At 41.4% G+C, this 23,950-nt stretch overlaps 1 protein-coding gene across 2 annotated transcripts in view; it reads left to right on the forward strand.

Annotated features, from left to right (window-relative positions):
- LOC150089910 (genetic suppressor element 1-like) overlaps window positions 1–23,950 on the forward strand; it is a 488,677-nt gene that overhangs the window by 420,803 nt on the left and 43,924 nt on the right. For both annotated transcript variants that reach the window (XM_090389701.1, XM_090389702.1), the window contains exon 11: window positions 15,472–15,523. In XM_090389701.1, the coding sequence (XP_090245827.1) occupies window positions 15,472–15,523 (52 nt within the window). The remainder of the gene's footprint in view (window positions 1–15,471; window positions 15,524–23,950) is intronic.

Genomic DNA, 23,950 nt, shown 5'->3' on the forward strand with positions numbered 1-23,950 from the left:
CCCATCAGAATTCAGCGTGCTCAACCCGTTCAAGGCCTTATACACCTCAATCAGACCTCCGCGCAGGTGCCTAGTCTCCAGCAACTGCAATTTTGCAGAATTTAGCTTCTCTTGGTAAGAGGATCCCTTCATTCCCCGAACCAATCTTGTTGCCCTTCTCTGTACGCGCTCAAGCAAATCTACATCCTTCCTGAAATGAGGCCTCCAGACCTGTACGCAGTACTCAAGGCATGGCCTGACCATTGCCTTATACAGAGGGACAGTCACCTCCTTTTCCCTGCTAGCAAAATTCCTATATATCATTGACAAAACCCCATAACCTACCCTGTCTGCATTGCTCAGAAAACTTCATATCTGACTGCACAATTACTCCCAGGTCTTTTTCATTTTCTACCACCTTAAGTGTAGTACCACAGTTGGTACGTTTCTCTGGGGTTACTTCTACCCATATGCAGTACTTTGCATTTGTCAAGGTTAAACTTCAGTTGCCACTTCTTAGATCATCTGCCCAAATTATCTAGATCCTGTTGCAGTAGCACACTGCCATTACTGTCATTAACAACCATGCCAACCTTTGTATCATCTGCAAAATTCGACACTAAGCCTGATATACCTTCATCAATATCATTGATAAATATACAAAACAACAGAGGACCCAACACCGAACCCTGTGGGACTCCACTAATAACATTAGTCCACGTAAAGCAGCACCCATTAATTACCACCCTCTGTCTTCTCCCACTCAACAATCCTTTTATCCATTGTAGCAACTTACCCTTAATACCATTCTGCTCCAATTTGTACAATAATCTTCCATGCGCAACAGTGTCAAAAGCTTTCCTGAAATTCAAATATATGATATCAAAATTATTTTTTGCGTCCAGTTCCTTTGTAACCACATCATAATATCCTATCAAATTTGTCAGACAAGACTTTCCCTTAAAAAAACCCATGCTGTGTCTGAATTATTGCTGCAGTCTTGTCTAGATGATCCTGCAATGCATCTTTAACCAGTGACTCCATTATTTTACCCGGAACAGAAGTTAAACTAACTGGTCTGTAATTACTCGTGCCACCCTTTGATCCCCCTTTGTGAATTGGGGATACATTTGCCCATCTCCAGTCCGTGGGGACTCCCCTGAGTCCAAGGATGCTCTCATAATTATGGCTAAGGGTTTGCTTAGTTGCTTTGCCGTCTCCTTTAATATAACTGGATAGATCTCATCCACCCCAGGTGCCTTTCTTATGTTTAACTTCAACAATTTCTCCTCCACTTTGCTCTGAATTATTACAAAATCATTAAGCACCATGCTACAATTTGATAACCTTCGGCCATTTTCAAACCTTAATAACTCCTCATGTGTGAATGTAAAGATGCAAAATACTCATTCAGTTTGTTTGCTATCTGAGCAGGATCATCAACAGTCGAACCATCGATATCAAGTGGACCAATCAGATTCATCCCCATCCTTTTAGTGTTTATATAAGTAAAGAAATCCTTGCTGTTTTTCGTTGTATCTTTTGCCAAAGATTTCTCATAATCTGCCTTCGCCTGCCTAACCTCCTTTGTGACCTGATTACAGACTAGCTTATATCTGTCATAGGCTTCTGAGTAGCTTGATAATTTTTATGCATCCCATGCATTTTTCTTCTCTGTCACGAGTCTCATTAGTTCATTTGATAACTATTTAGGCCTAAACCTTGAACAATATTTCTTAACAGGTATGAAACTTTTAGTAGCTTCCACGATTAATTCCTTGAATGCTTCCCACTTAGAATTTGCTGTTCGTAACATCGTCAGTTGATCCTACTGTACAGAATTTAAAAACTGTCTGAGACCACTGTACTCACCTTTACGGAAGCAAAAACCCTTTCCTTTACCCCCGAAGGGAATTATATCTTTAAGTAAACCCCACATCAGTACACCGGACCGAACCTATTAGTAACTCTCTAGGATGCTTCCGGATCAGCTGGTGTATAATCTTGCTACCTCTACTCTGCCGGATAGTGACTGGAGGGAGTCAGAGTAGTGCATATGCATGGGGGGGGAGCATTGTCGAAGTCACGTTATGTCAAGGATCTGGGTATATTCTTACCATGTGTACGCCATATCCAAAAATTTCATTACTTCATACAGCATGTCCAACCCACTTTTACTTACTATTGAATACACCATGAATTGTCAAACTAATAGAGCAAGCTTATCTGTGAAAAGATCTAAACCTCTCAAGCACTTCCTAATTCATTTCACAAATATACGTGGTCTCAATTCTAATCTTAACGATGTCCATTTCCACTTGCAGTCTGCCAAACCCCACCTACTTTTTCTGACAGAATCTCAGTTATCGGTTGATTCAACTACTGCTCATCTCAGATGCCCAAATTCTTCGCTGTATGATTCCTTTCGCCTCAAAGGTGGTACTTGTGCATATTTCCGTTTTGATATTCCCTGTCAGAGACTTGGCAATTTGGAATCTACTCTCTTTGATCTTCTCTGGCTTAAAATCTCTCTACGTCATTGTGTCAAATTTATCTGTTGTCTCTACCATTCTCCCAATTTCACTAATCACTTGGAGCTCTTTGACTTCCTCTCGTTGCAACTTGACTTTCTTCAGTCCAACTTTTCTAATAGAGAGATAATTGTCCTTGGTGATTTTAATGTTCACAACTCCAGGTGGCTTCCGTTTTCTAGTCACACCGACCCAGCTGGTCGAGGTGCCGAGGCTTTTGCAATTAGTAATGACCTTGCACAGATTGTTCATTTACCTACAAGAATACTGGACAATCCTAACCATACACCCAACACACTTGATCTTTTTCTCACAAACAACCCTTATAAGTACATGGTCGAAGTCCTTTAGGCACCTCAGATCATAACTTGGTGATTGTCTCTTCTCCAATGGAGCCTTTATCTCATGGCTATTCCCAACCTCGTATTGTTTGGCATTACAAGAATGCAAAATGGGATGACCTGCAAGATTTCTTTTCTTCTTTTCCGTGGTCAGATTACTGTTTCAAAACTTCTGATGTCAACGTTTGCTCAGATCATGTCAGTGAAATTATTCTTGCAGGAATGGAATCCTTTATCCCACACTCCACTTTAAAATCTCGTCCTTTATCTAAACCTTGGTTTTCCAATAAATGTGCTAAGGCTGTTCAAGAGAGGAACATATCATACTGTAATTGGCTTGTTTCTAATTCTTCAGTTTCATTTTCTGCCTACACCAAAGCTCGCAACAATTGTAAAGCAGTTATCAATCAGTCCAAACTAGAGTTTGAATAGCTAAGAGTAGAAAACTTGCTTCTTGCCCTAATAGTATCCGAGCATCCTGGTTCCTTGCCAAAGCTATTGGCCGCAACTTTTGCCCATCTCTGCTCCCACCTCTGTCCAATCCAGATGGTTCTGTTGTCACTTCAGCCAAGGATAAAGCTGACCTGCTAGGATCCTATTTTTCTTCCAACTCATATATTAATGATCTTGGTAAAACACTTCCCACCATTCCCAAAACGCTTCATTCAATGCCTCCTGTGGTCTTCCATCAAAAGGATGTCAGAAGGATTTTGATGAATCTTGATGCTAAGAAACCTCCAGGTCCCGATGGTATTTCTCCACTTGTTCTCAAAACCTGTGCTCCTGAACTTACTCCTATTCTTTGCCGCCTTTTTCACTTTCTTATTCAAAAGTGTTTTTCCTCCTGCTTGGAAATTTGCTCATATCCAGCCAGTTCTAAAAAGGGTTACAAATCCCTCCCATCCAATTATCGTCCCATTGCAATTACTTCTACTCTTTCTAAAGTAATGGAGAAATCAATTAACCGCCAACTTTTAAACTACCTAGAAACCTTCCGTCTGATCAACGATCGCCAGTATGGATTCCGTCAGTGTCGATTCACTGGTGATGTTCCGGCTTATGTTACCCATTTATGGACTAATTCAATGGAAAGGTTCGGTGAAACACAAGAAGTTGCTCTTGACATCTCAAAGGCTTTTGATCGTGTTTGGCATAAAGGTCTTCTAAACCAGCTTCCATCTTATGGTTTGCCAATGTTTTTAGTAATTGGTTATCCAGTTTTCTCTCTGATCGCTCACTGATGGTAGATGGCTCTCTGTCCTCTAACTTCTCCACTAATGCCAGTGTCCCCCAAGATTCAGTTCTTTCCCCCACTCTTTTCCTCTTGTATATTAATGACCTTCTTCCATTGACTGGAAATCCTATCCATAGTTTTGCCGATGATAGCACATTGCATTCCACTTTCCATTTTGAGAAACCTTTCCCTGCTCAATCAACTTCAACTTCTTGAATATCTGCTACCAATTCCTTAAATGCCGATCTTCAGGTAATTCTCCAGTAGGGCAAAGACAATTTAGTTGATTTCAACCCTTCTGAAACTCAGTCTTGTCTTGGGTCTCACAAAAAGGATTCTTCTGCTCCTATGCTTATCTTTAGTGACACTCCGATTTCTAGGCAAAATGATATATTTCTTTTGGGGATTACCCTGACTTCTAATCTCTCTTGGCACAAGCACATTACAAATATTGCTTCCCGTGCATCTAAAAAACTTGGTTTTCTCTTTCGCTCTCGGCATTACTTTTCTTCCAAACAGCTGCTCACTCTGTATAAATCGAAATCTGCCCTACTATGGAATATTGTTCGTACATCTGGGGTGGTGCCCCCAAAACCTCTCTCTCAGGCTTCTTGATTCCGTTCAGAAGAAGGCAATTAGGTTAATTAATGATTCATCTGTAACAGTCTTTCCACTCTCCGTCTCATAGCCCCTCGACGTGGACCTGTACGTGGTGATGGGACCTCCAGTGATGCTGCTGGTTTTCCAGATTAGCATCACTGGGATCTAACGCCCATACCTTGGTTCCAGGGTTATATCATGGAATCTGCATGTGCAGCCGTGCGCCGCGACCCGTGGAATTCAGAAAGGGATCCTGGTGGTTGAGGGGCCCAGCCTTAATACACCACTTTGGCCCCTGCTTTGACAAGACGGGTGGTCCCGGACCGGCCCGACTGGGATCAGTCGCTGGGTGGTTCTTACTGCTAGGGTCAACTGCGTTCCAATAAGTCTCCCTCCCTTTGGTCCTGGGACGGGATCAAGGCTTATTGGAAACGTGGGTATGTGAAATTAGCATTAGCATTAGTAGAGGCATATGATGCAAGAAATCAAGCTTATTCAGCATCAGCCAAAAAAAAAAAAAAAAAAAAAACAACCACTACTCCCATTTCACCCCTCAATTCGTTCGAAATACCTGTCCAGCTGAGCCTTAAATTTGTTTAGGCTATCAACTTCAACAACAAGCGATGGAAGTCTATTCCACAAACCAACTGCCCGCTGGCTAAAGGCGAATTTCTGCACATCTATCCGACATCCGTCCTTCCTCAATTTGAATTTATGCCCTCTCAGGTGATTATTCTGAGCAAGAGGAAGAATCCCATCGGCATTGAGCATGCTCAAGCCATTCAAAGCCTTGTACACCTCTATCAGATCACCTCGGCGATGCCTAGTCTCCAGGCTCTGTAATTTGCAAAACTTAAGCCTTTCTTCGTAAGAGCAACCCTTTGTTCCATTCACTAATCTTGTTGCCCTTCTCTGTACTCGTTCCATCAGCTCTACATCCTTCTTGAAATGAGGCCTCCAGACCTGTATACAGTACTCAAGGTGTGGCCTGACCAATGCCTTATACAAGGGAATAATCACATCCCTGTCCCTGCTAGAAAAATTCCTGTATATCATTGACAAGACACCATGAGCTACCCTTGCAGCTCGTCTGCACTGCTCAGAGAACTTCATATCTGCCTGCACAATTACCCCCAGGTCCTTTTCATTCTCTACCACTGTCAGCGTAGTACCACAGAGTTGATACGTTGATCTGGGGTTACTGTTTCCCATATGTAGTACTTTACATTTGTCAATGTTAAACTTCATTTGCCACCTCTCAGCCCATCTGCTCAACCTTTCCAGATCCTGTTGCAGCAGCATAGTATCAGTAGTGTCCTTAACAACCCTGCCAACCTTTGTATCGTCTGCAAACTTGGACATTAAGCCTGATACACCATCATCAATATCATTTATAAATACAGAAAACAACAATGGACCCAACACTGAACCCTGAGGAACTCCACTAATAACATTAGTCCACGTTGAGCAGTGTCCATTGATTACCACTCTCTGTCTTCTGCCACTCAACCATCCCTTTATCCATAGCAGCAATTTGCCTCGAATGCCACACTTCTCCAATTTGTGCAGCAGTCTTCCATGCGCAACAGTATCAAAAGCCTTTCTAAGATCCAAATATATAATATCAAAGTTATTCCCTGCATCCAGTTCTTTTGTGACTACATCATAGTATCCAATCAAATTGGTCAGACAAGACCTGCCCTTGACAAACCCATGCTGTGTCTGAGCTATAACTGAATTCTTGTCCAGATGATCCTGCAGTGCTTCTTTAACCAGTGCCTCCATTAATTTTCCTGGAACCGAAGTTAAACTAACAGGTCTATAATTACTTGTGTCAGCCTTTGATCCTCCTTTGTGAATTGGGGTTACATTTGCACATCTCCAGTCCATGGGTACCTCCCCTGAGTCCAAAGAAGCTCTCATAATTATGGCTAGGGGTTTGCTTACTTCCTTTGCTGCCTCCTTTAATATAACTGGATAGATCCCATCCACCCCGGGTGCCTTTTTTATGTTTATCCTCAACAATTTCTCCTCCACTTTCCTCTCAGTTATTAGAAAATCATCTAGCTCACTGCCAATGTTTACTTCACCTACGACATTCCCCTTCCTGAATAACTCCTCATGTGTGAATGTAGATGCAAAATACTTGTTTAGATTGTTAGCCACCTGAGCTGGATCCTCAACTGTTGAACCATCAACATCCAGTGGACCAATCTGATTCATCCCTTTCCTTCTTGAGTTTAAATAGGTAAAGAACTCTTTTCTGTTTTTCTTTGCATCCTTTGCCAAGGATTTCTCATAATCTGCCTTTGCCTGCCTAATCTCCTTTGTGACTTGGTTACAGACCAACTTATATCTATCATAGGCTTCCACGTCACCCATTAATTTGTATGTATCCCATGCATTTTTCTTCTCTGCCATATGTCTCATTAGTTCATCTGACAACCATTTAGGCCTGAACCTTGAACAATATTTCTTGGTTGGTATGTAAAGCCTGGTAGCTTCCAAGATTAGTTCCTTGAATGCTTCCCATTTTGAATTTGCTGTTGGTAACATCATCAGTTGGTCCCACTGTATAGAATTTAAATACTGTCTCAGACCATCATAGTCGCCTTTACGAAAGCAAAAACCCTTCCCTTTACCTCTGATGGTAGTTACCTCCTTGAGTAAATCCCACTTCAGCACACTGTGATCACTGCCACCCAGTGGTTCATTTATCTGCAGATTCCTAATGCATGAAGAATCACTACTGATAATCAGATCAAGAGTATTGCTCCCTCTTGTTGCCTCACGAACATGCTGGTGTAGAAAACAATCATCCAATAAATCCACAAAAGCCTTGCTAGTGTGTGAGTGACCAACCCACAAATTCCAGTCAATATCTGGGAAATTAAAATCCCCCATTATAAGACTCTCTGATTTACTGGCCCATTCTATTTCCCTGTACAGTGTCTTATTATACTCATCAGAGTCATTAGGCCTATAGCACACTCCTACTCTCAATTTTGATTTACCTATGCTTATGTCACACCAAACTGACTCAACACTGTCCAGCGATGTCAACTGGCTTCACTTCCTTGGATTTTATGTGTTTTTTAACTAATAGCATAACCCCTCCTCCCTTCCTATCCTGTCTATCCTTTCTGTAGACGTTGTACTCCCCAAATTCCAGTTCTGCATTCCTTATATCTGTGTGACACCACGTCTCTGATATCCCAACAATATCTGCCTTTGATGTTTTGAGTAATACCTCAAATTCATCAAATTTATTTACTAAACTCCTAGCATTAGTGTACACGCAAGTATACATGCACCTGTTTCTATTCTTAGCTACCCTAACACAACCCATGTGTTTACTTGTACCGCAATGACTTCCAGCAGTCTCTGAAATATCCTGCATCTTGTTTTTCAGGCTTCTGCTCATTCCAATAGAAGCAGTGCAAGAATCTCTTTCACCTCTGCCAGTGGCTACTGTTAATCCATTAGTCTTTGTCTCCCCCCAAGCTAGCAGTTTTCCGACCCACCTAACACTGCCTCGATAGCATCAGCAAATATTCTTGCACCCTTTCTATTTAAGTGTATCCCATCCCTGTAGAAACAATCTCTCCTGTTAACAAGTACAGTCCAGGCTGAAAAAAATTCTACCCCTTCAGCCTTGCACAATCTTTCCAGGGCCGAATTGATCGACAAGGCTCTCATCATATACTCCCTCCTATCGTGTCTGGGCAGAATTGCAGACACTTTCAAATTCAACCCTACTTCACGGCTTTTTTTCAACAGTGACCTGTACTTGTTAAGTAATTCCGCTGGTCTCCTACTCTTAATATCATTAGTGCCAACGTGTACAACTATATCACCTTTTGTGCCCTTAAAAGATGATATCTGCTCTACAACGTCATCAACCTTTGCCCCTGGCAGACATACCCTGGTCCTGTTCCCCCTATCCTTTTTACAAAGCATGTTCACCGTTTCCCTGACAATTGAGTCACCAACAACTACTAGTTCCTGTTGGACCAGCGCATTCTGCCTTGGGGGCTGCCTCTGTGTTGCAAGATGACCAAGTCCAAGCTCTGGTGTTGATGTGGGCAGCTGAGAGCTTGATGGGCCCCTCAATTTATTTCCTTCGAGGGCATCCACCCTGTCCTTCAAGGTCTCATATAGGCCCATAACAACGCCGAGTTGTCGCCTAATTTCCTTGCACTCCTTGCATCGTGCACACACAAAGACATCCCCCATGGCAGTATCATGTCCCGTACCCGATTGCTCCGCAAACATCAAGCAAACAGTGCATCTTAAAAGGCCGTGATTCAGGGGGCAACCGCCCCCCCTCAGTTCTCCCCTGAGTCACAGCACTCCCATTAGCTTGAGCCTTTTGCTTTGCTGCTCTGGTCAGAGTCATGATTTCGATTTAAATGTCAATAAAATTACAATTTCAGAACAAAATTAAAACCTTAAACTTGTATCTTAACACAGTTATAACGCTATATTTATTTTTCGGTATCGAGTGTTATCTACGAGTTCCCTTTATATAACTTCCGTATCAAGTATGTATTAATTATTTGTTACGTTTGTACTCTAAGTCGTTATATATATATAGTTAAAAGTACAATTTAATTGACAATGAAGTTTAACAAGATTAATAGATGTACTGATTAATTGACAATATTATATTATGCACTATACTATACAAAGCTAATGCTATCGAATTCCGGATATGCTGTATCGCGCTTCAGTAACGAGTGTTATCTACGAAATCCCTTTATATAACTTCTGTATCAAGTTATGTATTAATTATTTATTTTTACTAATTATTTATGTTCCGTAACCTAAGTGGTTATATGTATAGTTAAAATTACAATTTAATTGCCAATGAAGTTCGACAAGATTAATAGATTTTACTGATTAATTTTCACGTAACAATGGCGGCCGTTTATGAACGGTAAACACGTGGATTTGATACCCTTTCCGATACTAAGTAATACCTACAAAATCTCTATCTAAGTTATTTTAACTTTAAGTACCGTAAATAGGAATATAAAGCTACTCTAGAAATAAGTTAATATGTCAATTTAAACTAATAAAGCAGAAAATAAATCAGAAAAAACTTCTCTATTCCAAGAGCGGCAGAAAGGCACGTCCGCACAGGAAACCCTCGACCTCAGACTCCCCTCAGACAAATTGTGAGCTTGGCGCCCCATTTGTGTACACAGTACCTGCTAGTTCACGAGTGGGCGTCCCCTCGTAGGGCTCCGTGGTGGATGAGGTACTTAGGGCATCTGAAATATTTATCTTACTCATATGAGTAATTTAAATTCTACTTCTTCTGGGGCCCTAACAAGACCCCTACCTAATCGAGACGATAACACAGACAACACCTCTGTCAAAAGAGCCAGAACTGAGGATAAAACACCATCTGTAACACCGCTTTTCCTCATACTCCATTCGCCAACTCTTAAACTACCTAGAAACCTTCTGTCTGATCAACGATCACCAGTATGGATTCCGTCAGTTTCGATCCACTGGAGAGCAGTCAATTTGAAAGATGTGACATCTTTCCAATTGAAGGATTAGAAGGGTTGGCAGTATCACCTAAATCTGTAAAACGACTGCATTCTGGCGACCTTTTGGTCGAAGCTACAACCATGAAACAGGCGGAAAAAATCCTGAAAGCCACATCAATAGGGAGAATACCTATCAGCATAACCCCCCACAAAACTTTGAACTTTTCACGAGGTGTCATTTCAGAGTGGGACCTTCTTCATGTCTCTGAAGAAGAGATCTGCTCTGAACTGAAAGAACAAGGAGTGACAGCTGTCAAAAGAATATCAATGAGAAAGGATGGGAATCTCATCCCTACCAGAGTTCTCATCCTAACATTTAACACCCCATGGCCTCCAGGTTCCATCAAGGCAGGGTACTTAAACTGCCCATTGAGGATTTATATTCCAAATCCACTGAGGTGTGGCGCCTCCATAGCCAGGTGGGCAGGAGCAGCAGTGCCCAGCACACACTTCTTGATTAGACTTGGGTTCGAGCCCATGACCACCAAATACGGAGAATGCAGAAAGGTCAGGGAATGACCACTGCATATCCTCGGAGCAATATGGCTTTGGTTGCTAATGCTCCTAAAAACCAAATAACAAACAACAAACAAACAACGCTGAGGTGTTTTGAATGCCAAAAATACGGCCACTCACAAACGGCTTGTCGTGGTAACCCTGCCAGTGCTCAATGTGGTGCAAAAGATCACGAGAGCAAGGAATGCTCAGCTTCCAAACCGATCTGTATAAATTGCCAAGGGGAGCACCCTGCCTACTCCAGAGCATGCCAGCGGTGGAACGATGAAAAAGAGATCCAAAAACTAAAAACAGAGCTGAATACCTCCTATCCAGAGGCTAGAAACCCATACAACCAATAAATAGCGGGAAGCCTTCATATGCCCAGAAGGTTTCTGCGAAGTGCACTATCAGTATGCAAACTGAGATGACTATACCACCAAGAGAGTCATTCACTCTGATTGCAAGCTATTTATTGAGTTCACGAAAGCCCACCAAAAAAACAGTCAGCTGCCACTCCTATATCCGTACCTCCTAGTGCTCCACCACTACCAAAACCAAGTGGTAAAAAGCCACCAGTAATAACAGAGACAATGGATGTAGAGGACAAGGAGGTACCGGATGAATCAGTCTTGGAACTCTTTGCGGAGGAAGAAATGGACACGGGACAGTGTCCATTCTTCCCCAAAAAAGATAAATCCAAGACTAACAAAAGTAAGCTCTCAGCACTTCGGAAGCCGCCTGATGGATCCACCAAGCCAAAATAATGGCTAAATTCCTACAATGGAATTGTCATGGATTCCGGCGAAATATTGATGACATCAAGGCCCTCCTGCAAAAGCACGAGCCAGTTTGCTTTTGCTTGCAGGAGACTTATTTAAAGGCAAATGATGATCCCACCATGCATAACATCACAATTTTTCGTAAGGATAGAATTGTGGATGGTCCTGCTCATGGAGGAGTGGCTATCCTTGTGGGCAACTAGACCCCAGTTCAGTGCTTGCTAGTTACAACCAGCACAGAGGCTGTTGCAATTCGCCTTACAGTGGGATTTTTATTAACTGTCTGCTCTGTTTATTTGTCACCTGGGACTGACATCTCCCAGGAAGACCTTGATGATCTTGTAACGCAGTTGCCTCCCCCTTTCTTACTTCTCGGGGATTTTAATGGACATAACACCCTGTGAGGTAGTGCTAGCATCAGTAGAAGGGGACGAGTCATAGAGCGTATGCTAAATGACAATGACCTTTCCCTCCTAAATATTGGAACAAACACCTTCTTCCCCATGCCTACCCGTACGTTTTCTGCCATCGATCTCTCTCTATCTGCTCCCCTTCTCTACTTACTTCCTTCTCTCACTTGGGAAGTGGAGGAGAACCCATACGGAAGTGATCACTTCTCTGTGAAAACTTCGTTACACAGTGAGAGACAGTGTCTTCCTTTCAGGTTACCACGGTGGAAGACTGATCAGGCTGACTGGACTGCCTTCCAACATCAGGCAAATTTTGACCTCAGTACTGTCAGTCAGAAGCCTATTAATGATGCAGTAACGTACACCATTGATAATTGATGATATTGAAAAATAAGCAGCTGCAATGCCATCCCAAAAACATCTGCCCGGTTTCCACCATTTCCCAAACCATGGTGGAATTCACAATGCACAGCAGCAAAAAAGGCTCAAAACAAAGCTTGGGGATATTCTGCCGATATCCTACCACAACCAACCTTATAGCCTTTAAAAGCGCACAAGCCAAAGCATGCTACATCCGCCGTCAGAGTCAAAAGGAATCGTGGATCCATTTTACTTTATCAATTACTCTGTCCACTAGTACTAAGTTGGTCTGGGATAAAATCCGGAAAATGAAGGGAAAATATACATCCCACACTTCTTCGATCCTAGATTATAATGGATGCACTATTGCAGATCCAACTGCAATAGCCAATTCTCTAACATCTCTGCAACATCTTATTCCCCGAGTTACTGCTCCTGAAACATAAAATCGAAAAACAGGCACTTAATTTTAAGTCTAAGAGAGTTTATCCCTACAACAGGTCATTCACTATATATAGGAACCGAAAAGAGCTCTCATTCTTTCCAAAGCAAGTGCTGTTGGACCAGATGGCATCCATTATGAAATGATTAAGGATCGTTCACCAAAATCTATGGATCATCTGCTCCTTCTATATAACAGAATCTTTATTGAAGAGCAGTTTACAGATTCCTGGCGCAAGGCAATCGTTCTTGCCTTTGCTAAGCCAGGAAAGGATCCAAAAGTCACTACTAATTATCGTCCTATTGCTCTGACTAGATGTCTGTGCAAAATCCTGGAGAGAATGGTTAATTTTCGTTTAATATGGTATTTAGAATCAAATGACCTTCTCTCCAACATCCAGTGCGGCTTCCGAAGGAACCAGTCCACTCTGGACCATCTTATTAGACTGGAAACATCTAACCACGATGCTTTCCTAAAACGTGAACGTTTGGTGTCTGTATTCTTTGACATGGAGAAAGCGTATGACACAACTTGGAGATTTGGCATTTTAAAAGATTTGCATAGCCTTGGTCTTAGAGGGCATCTCGGTGCCTCCGTAGCCAGGTGGGCAGGAGCAGCAGTGCGTAGCACACGCTTCTTGATTAGACCGGGGTTCAAGCCCATGCCCACCAAATACGGAGGATGCGGAAAGGTCAGGGAATGACCACTGCATATCCCCGGAGCAATATGGCCTTAGTTGCTAATGCTCCTAAAAACCAAATAACAAACAAACAGAGGGCATCTCCCCATTTTTATTAAAAGCTTTTTAACCAATTGATCTTTCCAAGTTCGTGTGGGATCCTGACTCTCGTGATCCTTCAGCCAAGAGGAGGGAGTACCACAAGGATCAACTTCAAACTCACAGAACCAACTTTTCATCTTCCTCATTTATTCATTCAACTGCCATTTTCTGGAACAACCTTCCTTCGTACGCATTTCCTGAAAATTACATTCTACAGAAGTTCAAGTCTTGTGTCAACAAACATCTTCTTTTGTCTTCTCAACCTCCAACCCAAGCACAGTACTAAGTACTATAGGTTCCAATAGCCGACCGGGCTAGCCGAGTGGGCAAAGTACCTGCCCGGCAACCCAAAGGTCGCGGGTTCGATTCCCGCCTCGGGCTTGGATCAAAGTACTGCAAAAACATTCGGAGGTGCAATATGGCCACAGAAGCCGATGCGCCAACAACTACCAAATCAAAAAAAAAAAAAAAAAAAAGGTTCCAATACCTCTTGTGTTTAGGGTTTACATAAAAAAAAATGAAGAGAAGATTCTGAAATTTTATTTATGTTTTTTATATGATTGAAGATTTCAATGAAGGGGAACTCATTTCACCATAATACTGTAATGTAAAAATCCACAGAATTCCAGTTATCAGTATTATTGCAAATGCAATAAGATGAAATTTGCTACCCGTTTATAATAGATTGCGCTAACAGAAAAAACCAATAAATTGGAAAGTGCAAATTGTTTTTATTGTTTTATGATAGTGTCCTCCAGAAAAGTGTTTTAGAAAAATATCATAAAGGCATTCAAAATTGATTCTTATAATGGAACATATGATAACTATAAAAGTGTAGTGCAATTCCCATTATAAAAATGACCTTTTAGTGAGATAAATAGCTTAGTTATATAGTGGAAATTTCAACTTCCAGGATCTTGGAACGAATTACCAAAAAAAAAAAAAAAACCAACAATGTGTTATTGGGTCAGTTCACGTTACGGTATTTTCACGATACCTCCATTTATTCCTACGGATGTAAAATAATGTTTCCTTGGTTTTTTTTTTTAAGTGCATATAATCAGATGTCTAATAATGAGACTATACATTGCATTAGATCTTTTTGAACATACTGAATTCAGTTACCTTTCCTCACTCCCACCTTGCTACCACTAGTTTTCAAAGGTTGAGCTTCATTGAAAATCTGTTAAATGCATTGGAACAAGGTATATTGGATGCACAGGGTCTGCTATACCAAGTGAAGTATCCAGAGGAAATATTGCTACATCACTGGTTTAAAATTATGCTAGTTAAATCCATGCTACTTTGAATTCAAGCTGCAATTTGAGGTATGTGGAAGACCTACACGATGCTATGGTTGTTTCTAATATTTTGGGTAGTTTAACATGTTGACTGCACATTGACACATGTGAATCATGGGGTTTTTAATCCACTTCGAGGGAAAACCATCTGATTATAAGAATCGTTTCCTTCCAATTTGACAAAGAAAACCCAGATATTTTTGTCAAGCAACCTTTGCAAGTGGCTGAATAATTCAGTCATAGTGAAAAGAAAGCCCAAAATGTTTTTGCCCTCCACAATCCAGATTGACTCATTCCTGTAATTTTTTTAATTCAGTAAAGACAGCAGCAAAGTAGTTAAAAACTGGTTTACTGTCAAAATTGAGATCTGAACCTCAATGGTTTTTTGACTTTTATTGCATGAATATTATTAAAATCAAAATAAATTATTCCTAGTGAACAAATTTGTCATTATGAAATATGAATACTGTCACAGCATCTTTTCTTGACAAGGAGTCAAACTATTTTCCAACAATTTTTAAGAATTTGTCAAGTCATGATTTTCACATGTATTGATTTGATAGCTGTAGAACTCATTTTGACATAACCTTATAACTCTGGTAGCGTTGCATTATTTTAACATGTACTGATCCAAATTTTTATTTTGATTTACAGAAGCTGAAATTTTTGAGGATGGTTGGTCTTACAACACATGCAAGAAAAAGGGGTAAGGTAGATTAGAAGTACTCTGTTTGTAGATATTTGTGAAGCATTTAATATACAACCCAAAATGAAAGAGCTGATTTCTCTCGTTTTGATAACCATATTCAGTTCTTACAAAACCACATCACTGGCACCACTGTTTTATATCCACGTGCAGAATAGTGGTTGTAAGATTACACCTACACAGATTCATCCATACCAGTTTGTGACAAAGCCATCATGACATATTCCCTGGCTGAATGCATGTTTACAGTTGAATGGTAATTTTGTTCAAATCATATGTAAAATGTCAAAGCTGAATTTTAATAAAAATGTCCTGATTCAAACATATCAAGTTTTGTGGCCAGTAACCCATTTTGTGAAACAGGTAACATTGATGTTTTAAAAAAAAAAAAAAAAAACCCTCCATTCCTAAGCAGATGGGGGAAAAAAAAATCACCAAGAAGACTTGCATCACAAATGGGTGTGTTATTAAAGTACACAAAGGACTTACTTAAAAAGTTAAGTCTCTATTATATTTGATGCAATGCATGAATTTAAATAGGAATTTATAAATAAAAACAGATTACATTATTGTTGCTAGTTTCATGCATTTATTGATTTGAATTGAATTGGCATTTTGGACCATGCTTTTTTTCACTGATGAAGCTCAGTTACACTTGAGTGGTTACATTAACAGTCAAAACAGTGGGATATGGAAAGGTGTTTATGAAAAAGGTGTTTTTCATAAACACCTTTTCATATTACTATGTGATTTGGCATCTCTTCTTCAAGAACACAGTTAGTTGACAGAAATGTGTACTGGGATTTAATACACCAGTTTGTATTACTTGACAATAACAAATGATATTGTTAGTTTCAGCAATAATCTTTTTTCTAAAAATTTATGGTTCCCATGATTCCCAGATTTAATGTTGCCAGATTGTTATTTGTGGACTTATTGAAAGGAGAAGTGTATAAAAAATAATCCCCACACTATTATAATAAAGTATTGTGATGGATATTAATGCAGAAATTAAATACAGACTGATTTTACAGTGCTTTACTGCATTATATGGGTACATTCTTTTCCATCCAAAGATTGATTAAGCTTGGTCTTATGTTCAATTTAGACTGAATTGTGGATAATGGTATTTGTCTCTAACTTGGTAATGTCTTTTTAAATCACTTAGCATTACCCAGTAGGTAAATCTGCTATTCATTTAAAAATCAGAAACATTGCCAGGACAGCTGTTTTGAAGCTTACTGACTTTTCATTGGTGAGTGAACCTATGCTGAACATGCAAACAGTTGTATTTAATCTAAGTGAACAGCCAAGTGCTGTGTGCAGAAAATCGTCCATTTAAACACGATTGTTATGATTGGCTTACCCCATCCTCCTTCCTAGTACCCCTCGACGTGGGCACCTGTACGTGGTGAGGGGACCTCCCAGTGATGCTGCTGGGTTTCCAGATTAGCATCACTGGGATCTAACGCCCATACCTTGGTTCCAGGGTTACATCTTTGGAATCCGGCGTGTGCAGCCGTGCGCCGCGACCCGTGGAAGCGGAAATGGGGATCCTGGTGGTTGAGGGGCCCAGCCTTAATACACCACTTTGGCCCCTGCTTCGACGAGACGGGTGGTCCCGGACCGGCTCGACTGGGATCAATCGGCGGGTGGTTCTATACTGCTAGGGTCAACTGCGTTCCAATAAGTCTCCCTCCCTTTGGTCCTGGGACGGGATAAAGACTTATTGGTAACGTGGGTATGGTGCTCTAAGCGAACTCGGCGTCCCATTCGTGTACGCAGTACCTGCTAGTTCACGAGTGGGCGTCCCCTCGTAGGGCTCCGTGGTGGGTGAGGTACTTAGGCATCAGACATTTTCTTTTTACTCATATGAGTAATTTAAATTCTTCTTCTGGGGCCCCAACAAGGCCCCTACCTAATCGATCGTCAGATGAGAGTGAAAGCAATTCAGCTAAAAGAGCCAGAACTGAGGAGAAAACAACATCTGTGACACCTCTTTTCCTCATTCTCCATTCCACCGGAGAGCAGTCACTTGGGAAAATGTCACCTTTCTTTATCCAGAAAGGATTAGAAGGGATGGCAGGCTCACCCAAATCCGTTAAACGGCTGCGTTCTGGAGATATTCTAATTGAAGCAGCAAATATAAATCAAGCTGAAAAATTTTTGAAAGCCATATTTATAGGGGGAATACCCATCATCGTAACCCCTCACAAAACTTTGAACTCTTCAAGAGGTGTGATATCAGAGTGGGATCTTCTTCACGTTTCTGAAGAAGAGATCTGCTCTGAATTAAAAGAACAAGGAGTGACAGCTGTAAAGCGGATATCCATGCGTAAGGATGGGAATCTTGTCCCTACCCGAGTTCTCATCCTAACATTCAACACCCCACGGCCTCCAAGTTCCATCAAGGCAGGGTACTTAAACTGCCCAGTGAGGATTTACGTTCCCAACCCACTGAGGTGTTTTAAATGTCAAAAGTACGGCCACTCACAAACATCCTGTCGTGGTAATCCTGCCTGTGCTCGATGTGGTGTTAAAGACCACGAGAGCAAGGAATGTCTAGCTCCTAAGCCTAATTGTATTAACTGCCAAGGAGAGCACCCTGCATACTCTCGAGCATGCCAGCGGTGGAAGGACGAAAAGGAGATACAGAAATTAAAAACGGAGCTAAACATCTCCTACCCAGAGGCTAGAAAACGCATACAACCAATAAATAGCGGGAAACCTTCATATGCCCAGAAGGTTTCTGCTAAGTGCACTATCGGTACACAAACTGAGATGACTATACCACCAAAAGAGTCATTCACCCCGATTGCACGCTATTTATTGAGTTCACAAAAGCCCACCACAAAAACACAATCAGCTGCCACTCCTATATCCGTACCTCCTAGTGCTCCACCACTACCTAAACCAAGTGGTAAAGAAAAGCCAAAAACGTTAGAAGAGTCATCCGTGACACCAGAAAGAATGGATGTAGAGAACAAGGAGGTACAGGATGAATCAGTCTTGGAACTCTTTGCGGAGGAAGAAATGGACACGGGACATCGTCCTTTCTTCCCCAAAAAAGATAAAGCCAAGGCTGATAAAAGTAAGCCCTCAGCACCTCGGAAGCCGCCTGATGGACCCACCAAGCCAAAATAATGGCTAAATTCCTACAATGGAATTGTCGTGGATTCCGGCGAAATACTGATGACATCAAGGCCCTCCTGCAAAAGCACGAGCCAGTTTGCTTTTGCTTGCAGGAGACTTATCTAAAGGCGAATGATGATCCCACCATGCATAACATCACAATCTTTCGTAAGGATAGAATTGCGGATGGTCCTGCTCATGGAGGAGTGGCTATCCTTGTGAGTAATCAGACCCCAGTTCAGCCCTTGCTAATTACAACCAGCATAGAGGCTGTTGCAATTCGCCTTACAGTGGGATTTTTATTAACGGTCTGCTCTATTTATTTGCCACCTGGGACTGACATCTCCCAGGAAGCCCTTGATGATCTTCTAAAGCAGTTGCCTCCCCCTTTCTTACTTCTTGGGGATATGAATGGACATAACTCCCTGTGGGGTAGTGCTAACATCAATGAAAGGGGACGGGTCATAGAGCGTATGCTCAATGACAATGCCCTTTCCCTTCTCAATACTGGAACAAACACCTTCTTCCATATGCCTACCCGTACTTTTTCTGCCATTGATCTCTCTATCTGCTCCCCTTCTCTGCTCCCTTCACTCACTTGGGAAGTGGAGGAGAATCCATACGGAAGTGATCACTTCCCTGTGATAACCTTGTTACACAGTGGGAGACCATGTCTTCCTTTTAGGTTACCACGGTGGAAGTTTGATCAGGCTGACTGGAATGCCTTCCAACATCAGGCAAATTTTGAACTCAGTACAGTCAGTCAGGAGCCTATCAATGATGCAGTAACGTACATCACAGAAATCATTGTCCAAGCAGCTGCGAATGCTGTTCCAAAAACATCTGGCCGGTTTCCACCATTTCCCAAACCTTGGTGGAATTCACAATGCACAGCAGCAAAAAAGGCTCAAAACAAAGCGTGGGGGATATTCCGTCGATATCCTACCACTGCTAATCTAATAGCTTTCAAGCGTGCACGAGCCAAAGCACGCTACATTCGCCGTCAGAGTCAAAAGGAATCATGGATCCGTTTTACATCATCTGTTAACCAGGCTACCAATTCTAAGGTAGTCTGGGATAAAATCCGGAAAATGAAGGGAAAATATACATCCCACCCTTCTTCAATCCTAGATTACAATGGATGCGCTATTGCAGATCCAACTGCAATAGCCAATGCTCTTGGGGAAACATTCTCTAACATCTCTGCAACATCCTCGTATTCCCCAGAGTTTCTGGTCCTGAAACATAAACTGGAAAAAGAGGCACTTAATTTTAAGTCAAAGAACATCTATCCCTACAATGGGCCGTTCACTATTCAGGAACTGAAAAGAGCCCTCGCCCTTTCCAAAGCAAGTGCTGTTGGACCAGATGGCATCCATTATGAATTGGTTAAACATCTTTCACCAAAATCTATGGATTATCTGCTCTCTCTGTATAACAGAATCTTTATTGAAGGGCAGTTTCCGGATTCCTGGCGACAGGCAATCGTTCTTGCCTTTCCTAAGCCAGGAAAGGATCCAAAAATCACCACCAATTATCGTCCTATTGCTCTGACTAGCTGTCTGTGCAAAATTTTGGAGAGAATGGTCAATTCTCGTTTAATATGGTATTTAGAATCAAATGACCTTCTCTCCAATATCCAGTGCGGCTTCCGAAGGAACCGGTCCACTTTGGACCATCTTATTAGACTGGAAACATCCATCCGGGATGCTTTCCTAAAACGCGAACACTTGGTGTCGGTGTTCTTTGACATGGAGAAAGCGTATGACACAACTTGGAGATTTGGCATTTTAAAAGATCTGCATAGCCTCGGTCTTAGGGGGCAACTCCCCATTTTTATTAAAAACTTTTTAGCCAATCGATCTTTCCAGGTTCGTGTGGGATCCTCACTCTCTCGTTCCTTTAGCCAAGAGGAGGGAGTACCACAAGGATCAGTATTAAGTGTCACGCTTTTTGCCATCAAAGTAAATTCCATCACAGAACAACTTCCTCAAACTGTAAACAGTGCCCTCTATGTTGATGACTTTAGCATATTTTGCCAGTCATGCAACATGAGGGTGATTGAAAGACAACTGCAGAAAGCCATTGATCGACTCAACTCCTGGGCACTTACAAATGGTTTCAGGTTCTCGCCGGAGAAGACCGTTTGCGTACACTTTTGTCGTAAGCGTAATCTTCATCCTGAACCCGAATTAAGGCTCGGACGAAATGCTATTCCAATAGCAGCGGATACAAAATTCTTGGGACTCGTATTTGACAAAAAGTTGACCTTTCTGGATCACATCCGTCAACTCCGCACAAAGTGCACAAGAGGGCTGAATATTCTGCGCTCTCTTTCCTCTACATCTTGGGGTGCGGATCGATGCACCCTACTACGCATCTACCGTGCACTTGTACGATCCAGACTAGATTACGGGTCCCTGGTATACAATTCGGCCAGAGACAGTGTACTTCGGTGGCTGGATCCTGTCCATCATCTGGCTCTCCGTACCGCTATTGGAGCATATCGAACATCTCCAGTCCAGAGCTTATACGTCGAAGCAAACGAACCGCCGTTATTGCTTCGACGCAAGCAGTTGTCTCTAAACTACGCTCTAAAACTGAAATCCCTGCCAGACCACCCTACGTGGCTATCCGTTTTTGAGCCACGATGGGAAAATTTATACAACACCCGTAAGACTGCCAATCGCCCTTTTGGTATTCGTGTCCAAGAGCTACTTAAAGAACTTAATATCAAGGTAGACAAGGTTGCGCAAACACCAAAGCAACCCCTTCCACCCTGGCATGCTCATGTCCCGGCATGTGACTTGTCCCTTAGAAATTGGGGAAAGTCGGACACTCCGTCATCTGTCTACCTGCAGCTTTTTTCAGCACACCGAGCTGAACATTCTGACTTCGTGCCAGTCTACACAGACGGCTCGAAGGCGGAATCATATGTGGGATCCGCTGCTGTCTTTAGAGACAGCACTACATCGGAGCAGATTCCCTCTGAATGCAGCATATTTACTGCAGAGCTGCACGCTATAAAGTTAGCCTTGGATCACATTATTAAATGCCAATACCAACGGTTCATTTTATATTCAGACTCTCTCAGCGTGTTACAGGCTTTAATATCTGTGAGATATAATTCTCATCCAGTTCTGTCTAGCATTCAGCAGAAGCTTCACGTTCTCCATGAACGTGAATATGATATCCGCTTCTGCTGGATTCCTAGCCACATTGGGATTAGGGGAAATGATTTGGCTGACGCCGCAGCCAAATCAGCAATTCCCAATAATAACCACTGCCTGTTAGTCCCCTATACAGACTACAGGCAAATAATACACGAGAAGATTCACTCCCAATGGCAGGATTCGTGGAATAGGCAGACTGCGAATAAATTATATCGTATAAAGCCCGTAATTGAACCGTGGCAGTCTAGTCTGCGCAGTAATCGTACTGAGGAAGTTGTTCTTGCCCGGACCCGCATAGGACACAGTCATTTAACGCATTCGTTTCTGCTGAGGGCTGATGACCCTCCTATGTGTGTGTCCTGTGGCACAATGTTAACGATCAGACACCTTTTAATTGACTGTCCAGATTTTAGCAGTACCCGTTTTACCGCTTTTAATCATCTGACTGAGCCTTATACACTCAGTCAGATTTTATCCGACAATGACAATGTGTCTGCTGTTTTTAGCTTTTTAAAAGCAATAAAGGTTTTTAATCGTATTTAAAATTTATATGTTATTGTTGTTTATTTATGTTTTCAGATCTGGACATGGTGGCCTAATTAATTAGGTCACCGAGATGTTAAATTTTTTAGATATTACCTGGTCTTGGCGCATTATAGCCTTAGTTGCTAGTGCGCCAATAAAACCCAAATCAATCAATCAATCAATCAACCTTCCTAGTAACTGTGTTTATGGAAGTTTTTCTTCCATACACAGCTGTTCACTTAGACTAGTGGTCCCCAACCTTTTTTGACTCATGAACCTCTTTCAACATAATATTTTTATCACAAACTACTAAGCCTATATTCTCTGAAATCGTATAATAGTGCTGAATTTTTATTATAAAATATTTCCAGTACTATGTTTTTATAAGTGATATTGATGTAAAATTATTATTAAATACCTGTACATAACATTGATCTTTGAGAATGAAAAATAAATTATCATGGAAAACATTTATTTAACAAGATATACAACCAATTCCTTATAATTAGTTTACTATGTTACATGATGCATGTGTGCATCGTGTAACATAGTAAACTAATTATAAGGAATTGTGAGAGATGTGGTTTCTTTCGGTGGCAATTCTTTACTTTATATTTAATTTTATTTTATTATTATTAGTTATTTTTTATAACCCTTTTACCACAGCCAAACAGTGCAATACATATCAGCAGGTTCGTATCCCTTCCCCCACTAACCTCCTGTCATGCATGCTCGTGATGTAAGGGAGCGAGCGTGACCCAAACCACAACTGAATATAAACTTTTGAACCAAACTGCATAAAATAATATTAAGCTATTTTGTAGTTTACACAAAAATATACCTATGTAAATCTAAGCAGATGCCATTACAGAATTTTTAGTGCAAACCCCACGGGAACTTTCACGAATCCCTGGGGGTTCGCAATCCACCGGTTGGGAACTGGTGACTTAGACTAACATGTTAACTGTGTCATGATGCATGTGTGCATCATGAAGTTTTTAATCTGCCTGGAGGGAAAACCACCTGACTTTAGAACCATAATATAAATCTTTAAGTAAATCCCACATCAGTACACTGTGATCACTGCCACCTAGTGGTTCCTTTATCTGCAAATTCATTCGTATATTAAGAATTTGCAGATAAAGGAACCACTAGGTGGCAGTGATCACAGTGTGCTGAAGTGGGATTTACACAAAGAGGAAGAGGTAACTACCATCAGGGATAAAGGGAAGGGTTTTTGCTTTTGTAAAGGTGACTACGATGGTCTGAGACAGTATTTAAATTCTATACAGCGGGACCAACTGATGATGTTGCCAACAGCAAATTCAAAATGGGAAGCATTCACAGGACTTATCTTGGAAGCTACTAGGCTTTATATACCAACTAAGAAATATTGTTCAAGGTTTAGGCCTAAATGGATGTCAGATGAACTAATGAGACATATGGCAGAGAAGAAAAATGGGATACATATAAATTAACATGTGACACAGAAGCCTATGATAGATATAAGTTGATCTGTAACCAAGTTACAAAGGAGGTTAGGCAGGCGAAGGCAGATTATGAGAAATCTTTGGCAAAGGATGCAAAGAAAAACAGC

This window comes from Mastigoproctus giganteus, chromosome 2 (genome assembly GCF_048544385.1).
Source record: "Mastigoproctus giganteus isolate SK-2022 chromosome 2, ASM4854438v1, whole genome shotgun sequence".
NCBI lineage: Eukaryota > Metazoa > Arthropoda > Arachnida > Uropygi > Thelyphonidae > Mastigoproctus > Mastigoproctus giganteus.